The sequence below is a fragment of the Lissotriton vulgaris genome, unplaced genomic scaffold (genome assembly GCF_964263255.1).
Source record: "Lissotriton vulgaris unplaced genomic scaffold, aLisVul1.2 SCAFFOLD_1361, whole genome shotgun sequence".
In the NCBI taxonomy this organism is placed as follows: domain Eukaryota; kingdom Metazoa; phylum Chordata; class Amphibia; order Caudata; family Salamandridae; genus Lissotriton; species Lissotriton vulgaris.
Window position 1 is genome coordinate 209,662 of NW_028240788.1, and position 23,889 is coordinate 233,550.

The window sequence follows — 23,889 nt, forward strand, 5'->3', positions numbered from 1 at the left end:
CTCATTATTACTGTGGCCTGCACGTCCCTGCATGCTCTGTTGGCAAAGTACCTGGATTCCTGAAACTCTGTATCTTGGCTTAGATGCGTTGTACACCTGCATTTCTCATACTTTATAATGTGTGCGATTGAACCACCTGCCTCCTTTCTCACGTACTGCTTTCTCTCCACTGTAACTTCCAATCTATCGCCTTCACGTTTTTTTGGTCGCTGTGCAGCTTGCTCCAAAGCATTTCTTCCCCTCCTTTCAAGCTTTTTTCCTCAGTCAGCTGTTTTCACCCTTTAATTATCCTGCTGCCCCTTCCACAATCCTCTCACTCCTCCCTGTGATTTCCCTTCCCTTTCCGCTCTCAACACTTGTTTCTTTTACTTTCTTGAATCTTTTTTCTGCTCTCTCACACATCTCTCTCACATCTCTCTCCCTGTGCGCTCTCTTCTGGCTCACCCACCTGCCTATCTCCCTCATAAACTTCTCCCATTTGCCTCCCCAGCTTTCTGTCTCCCCACTCCCCACAACCCCCCTGCAGTGGTGTCCTGTAAAATGATGGGGCTACCTGCAGAGAATGGCGAGGGCACCCGAGACTCGTGTATGTTGGAGATTTATTAGGCCCTAGGCTACATTGGTTTAGGGACAAAAGGATGTGCAACCCCCATCCCCCATACAGGTGTTGTAGACCCCTCAACTACACCTCTGCTGCCCGCTTTCTCTCACCCTTTGGTCTTCCTAAACTCACTCCATCTCCCTATCCCACCTTTCTCACCCACCTCTGCCTCTCAGACCTGCCACTCCCTTTCTCTCTTTTTGGGTCGAGCCTAGGCGGCACGCATGTGCTGTCTGCAAGACCTGTTGTTACCTCCTCTAATCGGCTTTTGGCATGCCAATGAATTGCCATTTGTTTGTTGTTGTGCCATTTAGAAATACAGGGTTTTTATTGGTACTTTGGGTCTGATGAGAGCTTTTGCGTGCTTGGATCACGCCTGGGCGATTTCACTCCTTGTTTGCTTGTTGGTCATCCCAAAACGTCTGCGGTTCCTCCTGGTTATCCTGGTCTGCCTTTTTATTATCTAGGCTATTAAAATCGTTTTAATCTTTCAGGCCATTTCACAGAGCAATGCTCTGTTCGTCACCTGCAAAGTGGCAATTTTTGTCCTGTAGCCGTTGAGCTACACCAATAGCTCTAACTCAACAAAATGCGAGATTTATTGCATTTCTAATGCATGTTTTTATTTTACTCTCTCTGCATCTCTACCTCATTTTCTCATTAACTGGAGCACCCATCTGTGTTCGCCTCTCTAACCTTCCACCTGTCTCCAATCCCTTAATCTGATCACTTGTATGCCTCCTCCCTTATTCTCCTCTTCCTCTCAGTTCACTTTTACTTTCGTTTTCTGGAAATATTCCTTATACTCAAGTTGTCCTCCTCAGGGACCAAATGTTACTCTTGTGTGCATAGAACCCTCCTAAATTAGCCTCAGTTTCAGTGTTAGTCAATAGGGAAAATACATCCCCCATTGTTTTTTCCACTATCTATCTCTTTCCTGTTGCCGTGTATGATTACCACCCCATATTCACTTTTCTCTGTTCACTGTTCCTCGACCCATTGATATTATAAAAACAGTACAACTAGTCGCAAAGTCTTTCTAATCTACAAATCAACTGTTAATCGTTTATTTGAAAGTTAGCCCTGGAAGTGGCTAAACAGAAATGTGTTTGCCCAACTGAAACCATGGGGACACACTATAGACCCCTCTCTCCCCCGTGCTCTGCTCTTTCTAAGAAGGCGCACAAACTCAGAAGGCTGTTCTGAGCACCAGGTGACACTCAGAACGGTGCTACTTAAAATACCTACCTATGTCAAGCCATCTGTCATGTTGATATTCCGATTGCTTTAATGACAAGTTAACTGACCCCTCTCTCATTCTCTCCCGAAAACTCTCAAAACTCACAGATTGATCTCTTACTGATAACAGCTACCTTCATTCATTCATTCTGTTCTTAACAACCAGGTAGACTCATTCACATTATTATGTTCATCCAGTTGCAACCCTGAAGCACAAACATGTTTGTGTAACAGCTGAAAGTTGTGAAAGTGAGCAACATCAGATGTAGTAACACGCATACACTCAGAGTAAGGAACTTAGTGCATGCTTTAACAGTGCATCATCTCAGTGCTGTGCTGTAAGAGCTAACATCGACATTACAAAACAATGAATATATATTCCACATCATACATCAACATTAAAACTTTGTTTTACTTTTGCGGCATAAGAAAAGTCTCTTTTGAGCGCATGCTCATTTACTTTGTATCTTCAGCCTGCTTCAAAGGATATTGTCTTCTGTGCACATGTTTACGCGGGATAAGTGTGGCTCAGCGGTTAGAGGCGGCAGACCCAGAGGCAGAGGTCGGCCTGGGACCAGGGTTCAATTCCCGACGCGGCCGGGTGCAGGACCAATGTCAGCGGGCTAGATAAATCTCGCCTCGGTGCCACTCTAACCATGGGTCCCACGCTGCAACTCTGGGCAATAGCTTGCTTAGGCTCCACTCCGGCCCCATCACCGCCGGGGATGCCTGGCTGCCCCTTGGGGATGCCCAGTAAAGGGACCATCTCACAGGGAAAGCCAGGACGGGTTCCCCAGTGGTACAGCGCTGGGACACTTCAGGGTAACCACGCGCTCTATAAATCCAACATTCATTCATTCATTCATAATGGCTATGAGCAGGGCTGCTTCTCTTACCCAGTGTTAGTGCCGGGACAAATCCAGGTTTAGTGCGGCTCAACTGTGATGGCAACAATATGAGGATCTATTGGTTAGTGCTGTAAGAGGACTGCTTGGTAACCCAGCTTTCACCTACAGAAAAGGGTACGGCACAGGAAAAACGACTGAACTCCGCGCACAGCGGCCTGAGATCCTAATTCACAATACACTGACATCCCAAATCGGGCCTAACAGACCCCATACTGAGGAAAATGCGTTTTGCTGCTGTGGCTCTTTTACTACTACTATTAGCTTTGTGTTTCCCCCTATTAAAACAAATGATAGTAGACATCTGGATACAATATGAATGCAGCAGATTATAAACAGCATGCCCCAGTCGTTGCTTTTGCTCCATTGCTGTCACTGAAAACGAGCGTCCAGATGCCCAATGCTTAGGAGCCGTGGCCTCTGTTGGCTTTCACTGCACCCTGTCACCTGCTCACTCTGTGTCCCCCCAACTCCGTCTCTGACCCTTTTGTTGTTATCCCTTCAACTCCGCTCTTACCGCCTACACATTCCAAAAGGATGGTGGAAAGCTTGCGTACATAAATGGCTTATAATATTTACAGTTTAATATCTACAAACTTACTAACACAATAGAATAAATACAATATTCGGGTAGGTGCTCACCCGTGTGTAATCTTCGTATTCACTTGAGCAGTGGTGTAACTGCAGTGCTAGAGGGGCCCTTTACATGTGCACAAAACCCATCTTTATTTATTTATTTATTTATAAAGTTTTATATAGCGCGAACAAGATCCCGAACTCCTCTTTCTTTTACACCACTACTCGTACCACCCCTGTTTTCCACTGTTTCCTCTCCATTCCCTTCCCTTCTCTTTACATAAGTCAAATAATCACTTCACTGCAAACAAAAAAACATAACAAAAAAACTGACATTTGCAATGCCAATAGCTCTAACTTTCACTAATGCGAGCCCGGTTGTATTGCAAATGCTTGTTTTTTTAAGCCTTGGGAGTGTTTCTTTCACTGATGTGATGCTCTTGTCACTTGTGTGTTAGTGAGGTCAGTTTCCTGCTAAACATAGGAAGAATGGTGGGAAACTTTGATTTTCATTTCAACGTTTCTTATTAACAACTACCAATTTACAGGAGTAGAAGCAATTGTTAACTGTTCTTTGCTCTGAAACGTTGATATCAGATACGATTCTAAAGAAATAACTTGAATAAATGATGCCATGGACAGATACGAATATGACTGTCCTAGATTGTTATTGGGAGAACTGTCACCGGTACCCTTCGTCTTGACATGTTCAATTGAGAAGATGTTTCTATTGAGAAGGATGAAGCCTAAAGTCTTGTAATGTTTCACTTGTATCTACCTGCTTGCACATTTTTGGGTTTGGAACATATTTCAAAGTCTTAACAATTTAGAAAATGTAATGCACTTTTATGAATATCTCAAGGTATCGCAACGGGTGGGTGGTCAGCGCAGGAAGACAACGTTTTAGGAGGACGAGTTGCCTTGAAGCAAGCGGCAGGATGGAAGGTTAGAGTGGAGAACCAGAGAGAGGTTAAGCAAGATGGAGGGGAGGGAACGTAAAAATCAGAGAGACTCTATATCCTAGGTGTGATTGCCTCTACACTGGTGTTTTCACACCCGCTTTTCTATGGTGCTCTAAACCTAGTTAGGTGAAGTTCACACTAATAATTAAATTAAAGAACAGCCAACTCTTCTGATCGAAAGGTGGAGATGATATTATCAGCTTAAATTGGTTTACACACTAAACTTGTGTATCGATATATACAAGAGCCATTATAGTAACATTGTGTAGTTGTATTACGACTCCTGGGAATGTTTCAGTGATATTAGACTATTTCTTGCTTCATGGAGGTGTGGAATACTCCAAAGACACTCTTTGGCTCAGAGTTCATTTCCAGTGACAGTACTGACCTGAGTTACTAATAAAATTGACCTCACACCTATATGTAAAGCACACCCAAGACCACCAGGTATGATGTGATAGATTTTCAAGCGTTTATTAACAGCAAACTATTTTAAGCTACATCTAACAGCAAGTATAACATGAGGGTGTTTTTCCCATTGGCTAATGAGGCAAATCTGATGTCTCAGTAAGTCTAGGTAGGTTGCATGTTTCTGGTGGTTATTAGTATTTTGCTCTGCTTATCTGAGATTTTGTTCCAGGAGTGTTTTACTTAAGAACACTGGAAAATAATTTGCAAGGGAGTACTGTTTGTGCTTTTGCAACGCAACCATGTATTTTTTATACAATTCCAGCTTAAAGTATTAACGTTAACCACAGTGTTTCGGAATAAGACGGTGTCCAGTTTCTGCTAATATGGTAGAAACCTTGGATTTGTAGCGGGAAGTAAATATTTTTAACCAGTGCTTTATTAGGTGTGTATGGAGGGACACTGTATGATCTTCAGCCCATTTGCGTTTTTTTTATTTAATTCATAAAGCAAATACAAGGATTGTGAATAAGTTTATAAATTAAAGTTACTTCCTCTTCTTTATGTATCAAAGTGAATATGCCACCAATAAACCTGGGAATTAGAGTTTTAAGTCCAATTTTGACAAGGCACTCTTGAATTTTCAGAAATTGTAAACCTCTTCAGAGGATATTTGGATTTTGCTCGTATTAGAGAGAAAATAAGAGCTTGCTGTTTTCATATAGATGTATGTATGTGTCTTGTAAAGCGCACTGCTGCCCTGAGGTGTTGTGGCGCTGTAGACCGCTGGGGAACCCGTCCTGGCTATCGCTGTGAGATGGTCCCTACTGGGTATCTCCAAGGTGAAACCAGGCATCCCCCGAATGTGGGGGGTCGTTGTAGAGATGAGGCAAGCTAATGCCCAGAGTTGCCGAGTGTGATCCCTGGTTAGAGTAGGCGCCGAGGCCAGAATTATCGAGTCTGCTGACCCTGGTCCACGACCCTGCCGCGTCGGGAATTGAACCCTGGTCCCGGTCCGTTCTCTGCTTCCCGGTCTGCCGCCTCTAACCAGTGAGCCACACCACTCCACTGATCATTACCCGGGAATACACAGGACTCCATCCAAGACTCCTTCCAAATGTTTGAGAAGATTTATCATTGGATTCATGTGTTGATCTGTTTTGGGAAACTATGAATGGCAATGAGTTTTTCAATAAAGGCAGAAGCTACAATGTATTCTCCAAAGGTGCCATTTTTGAACGATTCTGATGGCTATTCACTGCATTGAAATGTACCTAACCAAAGGCATTTGCAACACCTGGCTCATACCATTTTGCAAGCATTCATATCAATATTGAACATTGTGTTATTTTAATATTTCAGTCAAATGACAAGGAAGTCAAGCCAATTTTATACAGAACAGCCATCAGTTATCCTCTGTGTATGTGGTATGCTGACAAGTTGTGAGAACCTCTTTTAGTCCTTCTTCTATTTCTTTAGAACACTACTTAAGGGAGCAGCTAGAAACTGCTATTTCATAATACTAATAGTGCACAGCCGTCAGTGGCGCAGTTATTAAGCAGGGAAGAATGGCCCCTCTGATATCACGCAGTTTCCTGTTGACCCTGTTAGTAGCCCCTCCCCCGGACATCATTGTTCAATGACTAAATAAAGGTGTGCCAACATGTTAGCATTACAGGGATTCCATGGTAAAGGATTCTGCATAAGTCTATTCCACCAACTCTAATTATTCACCATAAATGGAAATGCAGGTACTTTGCTTAAATATTCATTTAAAAATGATCAGCTTGCTCCTGAAAGTAGATAAGCTTTCCAAAGTTGATTTTCTCGGCTAGTAGCATTATGTGTTAAGGGCACGGTACTGTTCGTTTTGTGGTTTCTTGGCACAGGCACAATGCTATTACCCCATCCTTTTGTCTGACAAACGTGACTTGCAAACAAGGTAAAAGCTTTCTTAAAAGGTGACGACAGTCTTCATCGGCAAGCAGCTGTTCAGTTACTGGAACATTGCATTAGACCTCCAAGCCTGGGGGCTTGTTTTTTTAAGTTTCAATTGTCAGGAAGTCTGTGCTACATATGAAAACTTGCAGGGAATGCATGCCCCTCTTGTTCGTGTTAAGTGATCCAGCTTTCTCTGGAAAAAAGCAATAAAACATGGCCTTAGGTGCTTCACTCAGTTGGCAATTTTATATCCTTTTGAGCAGCTTTTGGGGATTTGGGTTTCTGCGTCATCCTCTTCGGTGGCTCGTTAGGAGTATGAAGCACTAGGTACATGCATCAAAAGCACAATCACTACACTCTTTTCAGCACCTATCTTAAAATGACAAGTGGTATGTTATCTTAATAGATGGAATAAAGTACCCCCTATATAAGGCTATTGCAAGTCACTAATGAGTTCCACCACTATATAGAGTAACGAGGCTGAAGGCTTACAGAGGGACCCCTCACAGTGCCCTGCTCCCTAGTATTTATGAGGCAGACAGTCTAAAGGGCATTATGGAACCCGTAATCAGTGCTTTAACCCCTTCACTGCGGCGGCTATTCCGCCGCAGTGCTAAGGGGGCGGGGCGGCCGCATGCTGGTGACGGAACCGCTCCGTCACCAGCGTCGGTGGCGCTGTGCTTATGACGGGGCGGTTCCGTCATGGCCTGCCCGCTCAATGGAACGCTCAGCACAGGCGCGGAATTCGCACCGCGCAGGCGCTCCGAGCGGGCCATGACGGAACCGCTCCGTCATCAGCACAGCGCCACCGCAGCTGATGACGGAGCGGTTCTGTCATCAGCAGACAAGGGGTTAAATGGGCAGGTTCTGTCCAGTTCTGAGTACCTGCACTTTTTTAACTTGAAAGGGAGAGTCCCTGCACTTTTCAGCTCTGCTGTAGTACATTTAATGGGAGAGTACTGGCATTTCTGAGGAGCCAATATGTACACTGAATAGACATAGAGACTACCAGCACGTATGTATTTTGTTTTAAAGCACTGCCCATAGCCAAATAATTCAGTGGAGTGTCATCATTGTGCCTCACTCCATTGCCAAGCCCTCCACGAATAAAGGGCATTTTGTTTCTGTCAGTGCTTAACTTCTAAACGTTTGGACAGGTTATAAAATCATAAACCTTTCAAGTCGGCTTGACCCATTCAGAAGCAGGCGTGATTGGTCAGGCTTTCGGAGACAACCGTTATCCCTGACGTTAAACTCGCGCAGGCCTCTGCCAGAGCACGCGCACTCGGACTCAAAACAAAGCCTCTGGTGCAGTGACTGGAAGTCAGGAGAAATGAACCCCGCTCGCGGCGGGTTACAGCCCACTGCACACGAATGATATATATAACCTCCTGCGCGCCTGAGGACCTGAACAGGAACCCATCTCCTCAGAAGGAATTTATAATTACTGGACGGGTAAAATCCTGACTGGTTGAAACAGGCACATTATTGTTGAAGTCATGAAAAAAAAAAAAAAAAAGAAAGAAAACTCATCTTCCTCCTCGAGGCCCAGGTGTAGCATGGCTGAAAGCGCGGTTTGTGGTTGGATTGCGTGCACGCCTTGCTCCAAGCGCGTGACCTCACCCAAGCGCGTGACCTCACCCCACGCGCACCCCCCCCCCCCCCCGCGCGCACCCTGGACTGAAAACCATTGTTATTGAATTTGAAATCACAGCCCCCTTCCGCCCCTCTCCTTCAACTCTCAGAGCATTTCTAGTGAATGCAGGTGCTGGCAAAGCACCCACACAGATAGAAGTTGACATTTTGGCACCAACCAAACTTGCCTTTAATGGAGAGAAAGATAATGTCATATAAACATGTCACTAATGGGGCGATTATACTGTCAGTACCAGTGAAGCCTGAATGCCTTTGTGCCAATACTGTGTCCATTCGTTATTTACTTGCTTTGAATGAACAGATAGCATTGTAATATCTGATAATGGGATGATTGTTTGTTAGGCACGTCGCCACTGAAAGGCCTACTGTAATAATAACTTGAAACCGATATGATGGACTCAACTTTCCCAATTATAGATGGCCCATTGGCGAGCTGAGCAGAAAAGCAGCTTCAAGCTTTCTTCTCTTTTCATTCACAGGATTACCTGGATTGCATCACTGACCAATCACGGCTTCCTCTGGGGACCGAGGAGCGCGCTGCACTGTTTGGAAACATCAGAGAGATCTACCGGTTCAATAGGTAAGCTAATATCTGGTGATAGACTATCTCAAAGCCAGGAACTCGATTAGATTGAAAAGGAAAATGATTTCCCTGAAACTCTGCCTCTTACGTAATGAAAATGAAATCCAAGTCGAAGTAATGATCACAGGCTGTCTTGACTGAAGTATTTGTGCCTAACCCGTTTTTTCTAACGCGAAGCAGTTTTATCAGATTCATGGAATTGAATTTATTCTTCAAAATAGTGTTTATGAAATTAGCCATGACGGCTCTGCACTGCTGCAGACTTTAAAGAAATATATAGGGGATATGACAAACAAATGACAAAACATGTAATAACACATCCATTGCTGCTACTCCTGAGGCGAAAAGCCGGGAGGTGTAATTCACTCGCTTTTTTAATATTGTGAATTGTTTTGCTTTTAAAATACTTGCCTACCTGAAATACACCTGATCCCATAACAGCTGATCATTAGCTGCTGGGACACGGAAACCACTCGTTTCTTGGCGCCATAGAACGCCGAAGGGAGACGACAGCCACGCCCACTTCTTGTTGGCCACGCCCCCTCCGCAGACATAAATAGAGTGCGCTGCCGCTGAACGCTGCTCCATTGCTGCTACTCCTGAGGCGAAAAGCCGGGAGGTGTAATTCACTCGCTTTTTTAATATTGTGAATTGTTTTGCTTTTAAAATACTTGCCTACCTGAAATACACCTGATCCCATAACAGCTGATCATTAGCTGCTGGGACACGGAAACCACTCGTTTCTTGGTGCCATAGAACGCCGAAGGGAGACGACAGCCACGCCCACTTCTTGTTGGCCACACCCCCTCCTACGCTACCCGTCACTACTACAACTATGTGTCACTGTCGGAAGCGCAGCGGACGAGCGCAGCGGGCACGCTTAAGGCAAGCTCGTCTGCGCTCGTCCGCGACGAGGACGCGCCTAGCGCCACAAACCCTGCCCGGCACAGCCCTTCATCCCCTGGCTCCACTCGGGATGCTTTTCTCGACCTTCGGGGGCATGCGCATGAAGGTAAGCTCTCCTTCGAAGAATCGGCCTTCCCACTAACTGACTTCCTACAACGGAACTTAATTGTAGGAGGCCTCTTGAACGTAAGATCCTTACCTAAACACGCCACTGAAATTAATCTTCTCATCGAGTCTCACCATCTAGATGTACTCTTTCTAACTGAGACATGGACACATGCAAACTGTGAGACAGACCTAGCAGCTGCTTGTCCGCTAAACTTTAACATCCTCCACCTCCCCAGACCTAAAGGCCGCGGTGGCGGAGTTGGTGTCATCTTCAAAGCCTCGTGGCAAACGAACATCCTAGACATAGACCCGACCCCTGGAACCGAGCTCTTTGGGCTGTCTATAAACTGCCATCAAGGCGAAACCTTCACAGTAATCGTCTGCTACCGCCCGCCTGGGGCCTTTTCTATCCCGCAACAGCAAGCCCTCCTCACGACTATCACCAATATGGCAACTTCTCACAGTAACCTTATACTTCTAGGAGACTTTAACCTTTGGCCAAACGGCAGTCTTGATGCAGGACTAGACAACCTTCGGCTGTCCTGTGATAATGTAGGCCTCCAACAACTGATAAAGGACCCCACTCACTCCGCAGGCAACCGACTCGATCTTATCTTCTCGAGCCCAGGTCTAACCCAAGTAGGCGACATTTTGCCCATGAGTTGGACAGACCACTCGCTCATCAAACTCTACATTAAGAATGCCACAACAAGCAAAATCAAATCCCACCCACCCCACAATTTTCGTACCGAAACTGGAAAGCGCTTGAAAAACTCAGTACCTCCACCGGAACCTTTGAGGTGGAAGACAGTTTCGCTATTACCAGCTCAGTGGAAGACAACTACAGGTCCTTTAGCTCAAGAATCACTTCTCTTGCGGATGCTGCTGCCCCTCTTAAGCTCTGTAAACCGAAAGGTAGAGCCCCGGCTCCCTGGTACAACGACTCTTTGAAAACCCTTAAATCAGCCTGCAAACAAGCTGAGAGAAAGTGGAGACACGGATATTGTAACAACAATAAAATCCTCTGGAAGAAGGCACTCCGTGACTACAAGTCCGCTACTGCAGAAAGTAAAGCGAACTACTATTGCTCCACCATTACCAATGCAGCCAACAGTCCAAAAAGCATATTCCAGATTTTGGACAATATCTTACACCCCGACTGTGTCAAAAACTCCATCCCCCCGTCTCAGTCCCTTTGTGACAATCTTGCTCAGTTTTTCACTGATAAAATTGAGACCATCATTAATAACCTGGCAACACCCCCGCCTTCCACTCTCTCCACCCTCCCCGAAATCATCTCCACTAACCCTGATTCTCTGAGGCCAACCTGTTTTTCCACGAACAAATTGCTGGCTTTCCCTCTTATTTCTCAAGTAGAATTCGAAACAGTCGCACAGGGCATTACTTCCGGATCCCCCCTTGACCCTCTGCCACCGAAAATATGGAAAGCCTGTGGGCACCAACTATTTCACACCCTTCGGTTGATATGCAACCAATCCCTGAGCTGTGGCGTCGTTCCCCGCTCTTGGAAGCAAGCGCTTATTACCCCGCTGCTAAAGAAACCCACGCTCAATCCAGACTGTCTGTCCAACTTCCGTCCCATATCACTCTTGCCCTTCCCAGTGAAGGTGCTCGAACGCTGGGTCAGTAAATGCCTCTCAACCCACCTTGAGCAGCACCATTTTTTGGACGAATTCCAATTTGGGTTTCGCCCAGCCCATGGCACTGAAACCGCGGTGCTCACGGCCATGGAGGAGCTCCGAATGCGCGCAGACAGGGGCCAAGCTGTGGCCCTCATTTTACTTGACTTGTCTGCCGCATTCGATACTGTCAATCACAGAATCCTGCTCCAGCGGTTGAGAGTGGCAGGGATTGACGGCACGGCCCTTATCTGGTTCCACTCATACCTCAGCGACAGAAAACAAGCTGTCTCCCTTCCCCCTTTTCAATCGGTCTTCTCCCCGGTCCCACACGGTGTCCCCCAGGGTTCCTCTATCAGTCCGATTCTTTTTAACGTTTACTTAAAACCTCTGGTCACGTTAATCAAGTCACACAACATGACCACAGTAAACTATGCGGACGACACACAGCTCCTTCTCTCGTGGGAAGGCGAAGACTCCATCTCCTTACAAGCCTTCCATGACTGCCTACGAGACACGGCACGCTGGCTGCACCAGAACTCACTTCAGTTCAACTCCTCAAAGACTGAGGTGATGTACTGCCCTGCGAGTCGCATACCCCGCCCTCTGCCCGCTGAGTTCTGGCCCCCGGAGAACTCCAACAACCCCCCACCAGTTACCACCGTCCGCAACCTGGGCGTCATGCTCAACCATCAATTGAGCATGGAGACTCAGGTCTCAAGAACAGTCGCAACCTGCACCGGCCTTATGCGCTCACTGCGCAAAGTCTTGCCTCTGCTTCCATCCTCCGCCAGAGCACTAGTAGTCAGGTGTACTATTCTTAGTCGCCTTGACTACTGCAACGCCCTGCTGCTTGAATCTCCGGCGACACTTCTGGACAGACTCCAACGAGTCCAGTCAGCAGCAGCCAAACTGGCTCTGGGATGGACCAGGAGATCCTCGGCCACTGCCGCACTGGCCGAGTTACATTGGCTGCCTTTGAGGCAACGCATTGCCTTCAAGGCCCTTTGTTTGGTCTTCAAGGCACTGCATGGAACAGGACCCAGACCTCTCCAACGTCTATTCTCCTGGTATACCCCCACCAGAACACTTAGGTCCACTACTGCTTGCCTCGCGAGAGTGCCCAGATGTAAGAAGGCCAGGATGGGAGGAAGATCGTTCAGAGTAGCTGCAGCCAAGTTATGGAACAGTCTACCTGCCGAAATTCGCCATATCCCTCATCTCCTCCCATTCAGGAAACGTATCAAAACTTGGCTCTTTCCCCTGTCCCTATAAAAAAAAAAATAAAAAAAAAAATAACCGGCCTTTTTCAGCTCCCCCCCGTCAATAAACCACAGGAGTAGCTATCAGCGCCAGGATACCTGCCAGGTGACAGTCGCGCTTTATAAATATTTTAAATTAATTAAATTTAATTATTTAAATTAATAAATACACTCACAACTTTTCATTCACACTCAATCCTAATAGATCATTCGTGCAATCATACCCATCTTTACACATTCAACACCCTCAACACATATAACAAAGTCCTAATAGGCCTGTATAGTTATCATGAAAACAGGCCTTACCACTACCATACCAAGGTTTACAAAAATGCATAAAAATTACATGAGCAACTAAACAATTTTAATGATACAATCATTTATAATGTCGCATCAGTTTTAATCACAATGTCAACACAAATTAAATGGGTGTGGCATTGACACAGGCCTACGCGTTTCAAACCCCAGGCATTGTAGGGGCTCTCATCAGGGCCAACAACCACTGTGGAAACAGAAAACGAAAGAATGTCAGAGCCAAATTCTAACTTAATTTGCCCCGTGCTCCTCAAAATTTGCACCTGGCCACGACTTACCAATTTCAAGAATAACCACCGCCGTGGACTTCCTCGAAAAACCAAGTCAAAGAGTGAATCTAAAGAAAAAATAATAAAGGCAAACAAAAACGTCCTGTTGTCAGTAATCCTCTTCAATACATGAGGTACAGAAAGTTCTCAAATTCAAGCTTGTGTACTTATTCCCTCTTGTTTTTGGACTGTGTATAGAAGAATAATGATGCCCCAGAACTTCAGCACCTAGACAAAACGTATATGTGGTATCAAGAGTTGTCCGTGTATCAAAACCCAGCCAAAACCCCACTATCCACGTTTTGGAATAAGGCGTTTTGGAAAAGACGCCAGAACTGAGAGGTAAGCCTTGTATGGATGGTCGTGAGTTAGAATTAGCCCCTAACAGAAAAACGAGAGATCGTCCTAATCGGCATGCTTTGTTTCAGCTGGTGACAGCCGGGGGAGACACATTTACTCAACTTATTTCGGCGAGGGGAACACAAATTTAATATATACCCAGCGGACGAGCACTCGACCTAGAAGGTACGCCTTATTCCAAAACGTGGATAGTGGGGTTTTGGCTAGGTTTTGATACACGGACAACTCTTGATACCACATATATGTTTTGTCTAGGTGCCGAAGTTCTGGGGCATCATTATTCTTCTAAACACAGGATCCATAGTCCAAAAACAAGAGGGAGTAAGTACACAAGCTCGAAATGGAGAACTTTCTGTACCTCTTGTATTGAAGAGGTTTACTGACAACAGGACGTTTTTGTTTGCCTTTATTATTTTTTCTTTAGATTCACTCTTTGACTTGGTTTTTCGAGGAAGTCCACGGCGGTGGTCCATCCTCCAATACATATTGATTCACCCAATGCATTTCAGTCAGATTTCGACCTTCTTCAGGGGTGTCTACAATGATTTAAAAAATGTGCATCAATCACACACAATTTGAATACAATTAAAATTAATAACAACCAGTGTCCTATCTGCATAAAAATATCTCTACACCATACTACTTGAATATATTCTAAACCATAGTGCCTGCTGTTCAACTTTTCTCCAATCGATCCCCACTTTGTGCAGCCAAGATAAACCTCCCCAACCAGGAAAACAAAATGAAAAAAAGAACGAAATAACCTTGATACCACTCTTCCTCTAATCTGAGACGCCTGTGATTAACCCCTCTGTAATGTCATCCATTTGCCCCCGTTTATTATCGTGGCTAATAAGTACAGCCGCTATTCAGTTCAAACGTCATTGTAAAACCACCCTCGATAACTTGTGTCTGTTATTTTTTTGTTAAATTTCATTTTAGCATTAATCAAGGCTGTTAAGCAATCCTGCGAACGGGAGGTAAACTAAGTGCTCCAATTTCTTAATGTCAAGGAGGAGAGTTGCTGTGAAGCTACGTGCAGCTTTCCGTTTTTTTGCCACAAAACCAATAATAAAATCCCTTGCTGCAGCCTTGAAGGCATCCCAAATGGTGTGCTTAGGGAAGGAGGGGGTATCGTTAAGTAAAAAAAAATCATCCGAAAATTCAGTAAAGGATGCAGTGAACTTGGGGTCTAAGAGAAGGGAATTATTAAAGCGCCATCGCTTGGGTCCAACTGATTTAGGGAGGATGTCAAGTTGAACTAAAGTGAGGGCATGGTCTGAAAGTAGTATTGGTCCTATCTCTGCATGAGTAAGGGTTTGGGCAATATCATGAGAAACAAAAATGTAATCAATCCGGGATTGGGAATGATGACCGGGAGAGTAAAAGGTGAATTCCTGCAACACTGGATTACATAAACGCCAGGCATCAATAAGTTTATGTTGCGAGATTGCCTGAGAGAAAAGTTTATGTGACTTATTAGGAATAAAATGAACCTTGGAGTGCCTATCCAAAAAGGGATCGAGGGGTTGGTTGCAATCTCCTGCTAAGATAAAGTTACTATCAATAAATCTGGTGATATGTTGGGAAAAGGTGTACCAGAAGGTAGGATCGCCGGCAGTGGGGGCATAGACATTTAAAAGGGAAATTGGAACATTCTTAATAGAAAGCTTAACAAATGTCCAGCGACCAACATCATCTGATTCTTGATTAATCAAAGAGTGAGAGAGATTCTTGTGACATAAAATGGCTACTCCATTCCGCCTACCGTCCCCTGGAGAGTAATATACATCACCCACCCAACTTCTTTTCAACTTAACAGACTCTTCAGCAGATAAATGAGTTTCTTGCAAAAAAGCAATATCAACATTTAAGCGTGCAAGGTGTGACAAAATCCTCTGTCGTTTGATGGGAGAATTAATGCCTTTAACATTCCGTGTAACTATTTTTAACGACATATCATGAAAATGAATAATAAAGTATCAGTAAAGAAAGGAGAGTAATAAGTGCCCAAAATAGTAAAATGAGTAAAAAGAATATGAATGTCAAAAAGAGGTAAGAGAACAAAAAGTTGAAAAATAGCAAGGAAGAAGTACAAGTGAATAAACTAGAGGTGTGCTGGAAGAATAAGAAAAAACAAAAAAGAAATATGCCAAAAGGAAATAAGAAGAGAGAGAAGAGATGAAGAAAGAGGGGTCAATAAAAACAGGAACAAGGTCGAGAGCATATGATAAGCAGCAAGGAAAGGATCAGAGAAAAGAAAGAAAGAGAAAAAAGAGAGGAAAGAATGCAAATAAAGAGCAAATATGTAAAATGGAAAAGTGGTAGTGAGAATCAAGTGAATGAAGAAATAAAGTAGAGGACTACAGATGCGAAGAAGAGAGATATGAATAAGGTAAAGACATAGAAGTGAAGGAAAGAGAGAAAGAGAAGACACCTTTGAACAGAGAAGAACTAGAGAAAAAAACAAGATCAAAGACAAAAAGGGAATATCGAAGAACAAGGGAAGGGAGGAAAACATACCTACGAAGGGTGAAACTGAGGAAGGGCGATCACGGGGTAGGGGAGACGAGAAGAGAAGACTGAAGGGGGAGCGCCCACTAGGGAAGGCGGTACATCCGATGTGAACGAACCATCAAACCAAGGGAAGGACATACTGTAAACTGTGAAACCTGTGGGAGAAAAAGAAACAAAAGAGTTGAGGAGAAGGAAACATCACGAGGTTTACTGGTAGAAACGAGATACTCGAATAAGTGGGAAAGAAATGAACATATGAGAGTGGAAGGGAACAAGTATAAAGGAAAAAAAGTCAAATAAGAAAAGGGTAGGAACATCATGATGAGAACAAACATGAGAAATCAACACAAACTATGCGAACCAATGAATTAACCAGATTAGTGAGTTATGAAAGTCATGGAGGAAAAGCTGACGATGAACTTGAGAGGTCCATTTCAGACATCTGGCAGGAATTAAGGAAGCTCCGAAGACGAACAGGATCCTCGTAGGTCGTCGTTTTGTTGTTATGAGTGACTCTGAAGAGACCAGGGTGGAAGAGGCCATATCTGGCGCCTATGGATCGGAGCTCCGGTCGCATATCCAAGAAAGCTGTACGGTGACTGGCTGTGGCCCTAGCGTAATCCTGCGCAAAGAAGAGGGTAGATCCTGACCATGTGAGGCAAGGAGAAGCGCGGGCTGCCGATAAAACTTTGAGAAGATCGGTATATTCCAGAAAGTACATGATGACACCTCGCGGTCTGGAAGAGGCAGAGGAAGATGAAGAAATGCGGCCAAGCCTATGTGCTCGTTGGATATTAAGCGTGGTTCCCTCAGGTAGATGAAGGAGCTTAGGCAGGAAGGATTTGAAAAAAGCAACGGGGTCAGTCCCCTCACAATTCTCCGCCAGGCCGTAGATACGGAGGTTGTTGCGTCTATTGCGATTCTCAAGCTCCTCGACCTGCTTCTGGAGGGAGGAAATCTGCGACTGCATGTGCGTCACCTGAGAGGATGATTCCTGAAGAGAAGATATGGAGTGTTCCACAGTCGTCACTCTCGCATCCATCTGTGACCAGTTATCAGTTAAGACCTGCAACTTAGAGTTGGTTTCCTCCATGAAAGGTCGAAGAGCACGTATCTCCTCCAACAATAGCTCCATGGATACAGCTGAAGTTGAGCCAGACGGTGATGGAGGGTCTTTTTTTAGGCGTTTCTACGTAGCTTTCCCTGAGGGCTGAACAGGTTGCTCTATGTTGGATTGCGACATTTGGGCGGTAAGTTCCTGAGACGCTTCCAGATGCGCAAGTGCAGAGAAGAACTTGGAATTTTTGATGAAAACACGTCGTGGAGTTTTGGAAACACGACCAATTGCGCCTCTCTCCATATGATGAAGCCACCAGCGAAAAGAAAGGAATTGAGAGGCTGGAACCTAGAATATTCCCTGTCTGCGAGAGTCAATAGAGGAATGGAGGAGGGGTAAACAACAGAAGCGCGTCAAAACAAAGAGGTCCGAAGGAGACTTCTTCACAGTCACTTAGGAGCAACAAAGGTGCACATGAGGATACATAGCAATATCCAATTGCATCAGTCTGGAAACCTTTATGCCAGAAAGGAGAGCGCAAAATGTCCATAGCATGAAAAGCAAAATGCCAACGCGTTAAAAGAAAAAAGAAAGAATCCAACAAGTAAACTCCAGCTTTGTGGCAAATGAGGGCAGCCCAGAAAATGTACACAGTCATAAGGAGGCGCTGGCAGCAAGAAGAGAGAGGAGCATCATGTTGAAAATAGTGAAAGAGACAAAATGGCCGCCGAAGTCGAAATAATCATAAACAGTGCTTATGCTGAATGAGGCAGGCAGGGTAAAAGCACTGACACGTTGAAATATGAAAAAATGAGCTCACCATGAGCATGTGCGTAGGCCTGGAGCAGCGGGTAAAGGCAGCATTGTCCTGGGAGTTGGCGCGTGAAACGCGCGAAGAAGAAACAAAATGGCGGTCGCCGCTGACAGGGAGCCGCGACCGCTCGCAATTGCCAAAATTAAGCGCACAAGATGCTGAAATGCGCCGCCGCCGGAGTCAGAGTGCTCCCACCATGTTCCGACTCAAAGAACTTCTCCCGGGAATCGCCCGGCACAGGTGGAAGAGGGTGAATCCCTCGGCTGATGCTCACATCAGAGCCGCCATCCGCGTCGGGTGCTAAGCCACGCCCCCTATTGTCTGTTATTTTTAAAACCAAATAAATCCCCTCAGTTGTATCGTTTATCTAAGTCTCTCCCCATCACCCCAGTTTGTACTTTAAATTGTTCAGCAGTTATTTATAACCAGACAAATACTTAGCTCAAACCACAATGTAAAACACGCAATCTAACCCGTAACTATTTATGAAACATACGTCTGTCTAAATCTCTCCCGAAACCCCAGTTTGTACCTTTAATCTTTCAACAATTCTTTGCCATCGGAAAACCACTCGGCTCAACCTCCGTTATACAACCCCACCAGCTGACTCGTATCTGATTTTTAAACCCTGCATGTCTCCGCCTATTTCACTGCCGTACGTTATTCCCTAGGCCCACCCACCACAAGCTTTTAAATACCATGCACCCTGCTCTCTGGGAACTGGGGGCCTACCATAGGGATGACTTTTTAACCACATGACTGCTGGCCGTTTTCCCCCCCTGTGCTGGATTTTGCTCTTTTGCTGCCACCATGACGAGCTCAGCTCGTCATCAGCACACGACACCCGTGGGTGATGACGAGCTGAGCTCGTCATCAGCATCGAAAGGGTTAAGTATTGAAAAGGACATTTTTGGCAAAGGTCGAATTTGCTGTTTTAAAACTGCTGTGGTAGGCTGCAGGAGCAGACCTAGCGTCATGTTTTCACTTTGTCACTATAGTGGTGGCACAATAGGTGCTGCGGTCCACTAGTGACATTTAACCTGGTTACCCATAGTACCATATACTAGATATTTACAGAGGCGTTAACTATGCCAATCTGGGATTACCTAATTCTGCATGTTTTAGGGGTCAGAGCACATACACTGGATGCTGGACCTCAGTGTCCCAATGTTAAGAGTCAGTAAGACAGCACTATATCTAGCAAAACGTGGGGGTGATCCTGCAAAAAGGGCATTTCCTCACAATAGCCAAAGTGTGTGCTGTATTCCCTGTTGCGCATGTCCCCTTGGGGTCTTCTCTTTCTCCACTTTCTCGCTCTGTTCGGTAGCCATTGTAAGCCAGCTGTTGTATGCCCGGTTTGGAAGTCTCATCCCCTTCGTAGCAGATGGAAGATTAGTTTGTGCCACATGCTTCGGGTCAAGCAAGTTCCGGCAGGTCAGCATTTGCTGTGAGGAGATACCTGAACAATGACTTGTGGTCAAAGGCAAGGACACCACAAAACAGCACGACCATTCTGATGGGCTGCCTACCCATCCCCTCCATCCTGCATCTGGCTCCTGCAGAAAGCTGAGCCCTGCAACATCCCTCGATTGTTTAAAGGATATCTGGGTTAGATGCACAAATCCAGTGGACTTATGGAATGGTTGCCATCACCATTAATATTAGAGTTACTATGCCCCTTTTAGGATGCTTGTTTCCATGGAGCTGACTACAGTAAGATGCATTTGTTTCTGATTGACTTCCCCCAAAGGGCTCCGTGCAGTTTGAAATTTGAGTGGCTAGTTGGTGTGGCCATGATTGCACTGTTTCTCAGGTGTGCAAGTTTATCTTTTTGCTCCTAGGAATTTAGTGCACAGTACAGGAGAAAGGACTAAAAAAGAGAGTCTGGAAGCTACTTTCTCGGATGCAGTTTAGAACATACCCCGTAACCAAGGAAAAGGCCTGCCTTTGTTGAGACCTTAAAAAGAATGAGATATTCTGCCTAGCATGCTAGGAACCTTCCTGAATAAAGCCCAGAACTAAAGGACAATCTTCACTGCTTAGTGCCTACATCCCAGAGAGAACACAATTACAGTGCAACTCGGCCAACAGCTGAACAAGGGAAGAATTTGAAAAAGTATGGGTGGCCCGTTGCTGAAGGTGCTGTCTGCCTGAGGTACTCCTTCTCCTCCTGATCCCTCCCACCCCCAGTACTTCCATTTTTATAGTTTTGTTTTGTTGATAAAATGACACCTCTCGGTCGCCTGTTTGTTTTGCTGCCAGTAAACTAAGCAACCTTGCATCACTATTCCTGGACTGCTGCCTCTTCAGTTAACTGAACTGACAAAGGTTTCATTGCTGAAACACCTAGTTTTGCACAATAAATGGTTGTGCTCTCACTTGGTGTGAGAGAGAGACACACACACACACACACACACGCACACGCACACACACACACACACACACCCACACACACACACACACACACACACACACTCTTTCTCCTCTTGACCGATGTTTCTCCTTGGTAATAAGTTAGCAGAAATGTGTGTTGGCACATCTGACATCATTGACTTGCTGGGTGTGTGTGGTGGGAGACCTGTGGTGGTTGGATGTTTGGTGTTTAGTGGTTAAGACAGTTTGCTCAAGCAGTTTTCCAAGGCATGTTAGACTGACCCCCACACTGCTGTATTCGGGCGTTGAACTGTTGTTGCTCTGCCCGGTCTGGCAATTAGGCAATTTTTTGCAGTGATAAGGCTTACAATTAATGTATTTTGAAGACGAGTACAAATCCTAGACTTGCATTGTCATAATGATAATGAATGGTATTATGATTTTGATTAACACCCTGTGGTCGAGAGTGGAGGCCTGAAAATCCCCTGCAATTACTGTCCAGACATCACCACGTCGCCGTAGATTTAGCTCTGGTATTACTCTGATAATTGTACTATGCCACATAGTCAGAAAAATATGTTTAATATTAGCTCTTACTTGTGTTTGTCTTACTCTTTAGGTCCGGCTTGATAAGATGGCTTGGTCAGACTTCGTGTAATTCACAGAAAAAGAGCTTGAAGAAGCAAGGCATTAAGTGTGATGAAAAAAACTGGGGGGTCTCTCATAGGGGCGTGGCTGATGTAATTGAAGGCGTAGCTTAAAACACTTAAGCTAAAATTCTGTACGTAGCATAGTGTGCTGCCCCACTGGTATTTTGCTGCTTCTGTCACGGCATCCAGATATACAACACAAATAAAATTACACCTACAAAACACCAGGCTTTGTCAATGCTTGTAAATTGCATAAGATAAATAAGCAACAACTATGACTTCTTTGTATATAATATTGAAATTGCTTCCAAATTGTGGGCGAGGTTGGGCATAATTCTAGAGCTACCGACTTTAGAGCTGAGAAAGCAGGTTCGAGCCATGACGTTGGCTCTACATGCTGCGGTTCAAAACATGAAGATATCCCAGTTTAATATTACTGTTGCTCATGTGAAGCGCTCCAAGTTTGCGCTATATAAAACTGAAAAATGAGTCTCTTTGAAGTTACATCAAAAACAGTGACGGCTGGTACTAGTGCAGAGTTAACTTATTTTTTTTCCACCCTGGGGGTAAAAATGGAGAGCCTGATTAGGATCCATCTCAGCACCTGCTTTTAAGAGCTGCCGGTTAAGCATGAGCGAATTTTGCGGATCTCGCGTTCGCGAATTTTGCGGATTTGCGGATTCGCAATCCGCGAATTCCCGCGAATTTGCGGATTTTTTTTTTTTTTGTGTTCGCCCGTGTTTCTGCCAGTTCGCGAGGGTTTTTACAATTTCGCAATTTGCGAACTTACCTGTCGGGTCGCAAGTTTTGCGAACTTGTTGTTTCTACGTGTCCAGCCTGTTTGGGACACTCTTCTTCATCACTGCCACTCTCTGTCACCACTGCCACTCTCTGACTACTCATGCCACCCTCTGGCCCACCCATGCCACCCTCTGTTTCATCACCACACCCTCTGGTTGTCCAGTGTACATTATTTTCGGCAAAGCAAAGCACACCTTCCCTGCCTCAAGTGACCTGAATTAATTTGGGGCTGATTAATGTGTCACAGAATATTTTTTTAGCTGGCACCTGCTTCCTTAGTGCGCCCTGATTAGTGATCTTTTGCACTTGCTAAGTGCTTTCATTGTTGCAAAATTAGTTACAACACCTGCCCTGCCCCAACTGACAATAATGAATTAGGGGCTGATTAATGGATTTTAACTTCCAGCCTGGCTCCTGCTTGTCTCCCTTAGCTGTAATTCAGGACCTTTGTGGCATATGTGTAACTATTCTGAGGTTCAGAGCAGGGTCACATAATAGTTTCAACTGGCAACTGAACTCTGGAGGGGCCCCTCAGGAAGCACTACAGGAAATGGCTACTAATGATGAGCCTGAACTTTTGAACCTGGTAAGTAGTTACTTTCAGTTTTGCTAAGATCGTATTTCTGCAATTTTGCACTTATTCGCGGGGCGCGAACTCACGCGAACAGTGCGAGCAGTGCGAGCAAAATCCGCTGCTCGCGGATTTGCGGATTTTGCGGGAGATTCGCGAATCTCGCGGATTGCGGATTTCCCGAAAATCCGCAAAATCCGCGAGCGGAACGGATTTTCCGCCCATGCCTACTGCCGGTGCTGAGCACCATCAGGGCCCTGCCCACTTAAAGCCGTGGACTTAGGCACCACCCAAATGTTGGTTACTTTGAGAACCCCTTTGTTTGGGCAGAAATTGTGTGTTTATACTGAAAAAGAAGGCTTGTATTACACTTTTTGCTTTATGGGAAAGCTTACGTTCCATACAGCAGGGCTGAATGGGTTATGGGGGCAAGGCATTGGTCAAGGCTGTAGGACTGATCTGTTTATTATGGAAAAGTTTTGACAAAGGCAGTAAGCAAGACTTTATTTATTGCAAAACGATATACTAAAGCCACAAGGCATTTTAAGGATGGATTGTTGTTACACTGTGTTAAAGTTTTTGAAAATGGAAACAAGGTGATCACATTAGCTTAGAAACTTAAAGTTAGAGCCGAGTGTGCAATAAAGCTATTCGGAATGATTGTTTAAGTCGGAGTTAAAAAATAGAGCCATATTGCAGGTAATTGACAAAAATTACTCTGGAGAAGTTTCTCCTTCACAAGTTGACGAGGCACTTTCGAGTTGGTTTTGGTGTTGGTTACGCCCAGTGATAAACCTTCAGGGAGGAAGATTTGCACTCCGAGTTCCTGATTAAGTTGTTTTAGAAAGGCTTATTAATTATTTTTCAACTGTCATTTTGTACATCTGCGAATTTGCTGAAAGAATGCGTGTCATTCACTTTTTTCCTTGTGGGAAAGCGTGTGCTAAATACGGTAGTGCTGAGCTGATTATGCTGACAGGCCATTGGTCAAGGCTATAGGTCTGATCGTGCTATTATGAAAAGTTACAACAAAGACAGCAGGCCTGACTAATATCTTCATAAAAAACATTTGTTAAAGCCCTTAGTCCTGTAAATGTGGATTGTCATTACACTGTGTTAATGCCTGTAGAAAAGCATTTGATTACATGAAATCTTGCAGCTTACTGTAATAGGCAAAGATTTGAGTTTCCTGCTATGACAAACCCTGGAGTTATAGGATTTGCACTTTGATAATCCTTGCTAGACCCTCTTGGGAGACCTGACAGGTACAATTGTCTCTCAGGCCCTTGTAATACCTTACAAAATCTGCATGTGTATATATTTGGTTCAGTCCTCATCTGCACAAGTATCATTTACATTCTGCTTCTCCCGATGA

The 23,889-nt window shown here is 44.9% G+C and overlaps 1 protein-coding gene across 4 annotated transcripts in view; it reads left to right on the forward strand.

Annotated features, from left to right (window-relative positions):
* PLEKHG1 (pleckstrin homology and RhoGEF domain containing G1) overlaps nt 1–23,889 on the forward strand; it is a 272,018-nt gene that overhangs the window by 140,617 nt on the left and 107,512 nt on the right. For all 4 annotated transcript variants that reach the window (XM_086947960.1, XM_086947961.1, XM_086947962.1 and 1 more), the window contains exon 3: nt 8,768–8,868. In XM_086947960.1, the coding sequence (XP_086804086.1) occupies nt 8,768–8,868 (101 nt within the window). The remainder of the gene's footprint in view (nt 1–8,767; nt 8,869–23,889) is intronic.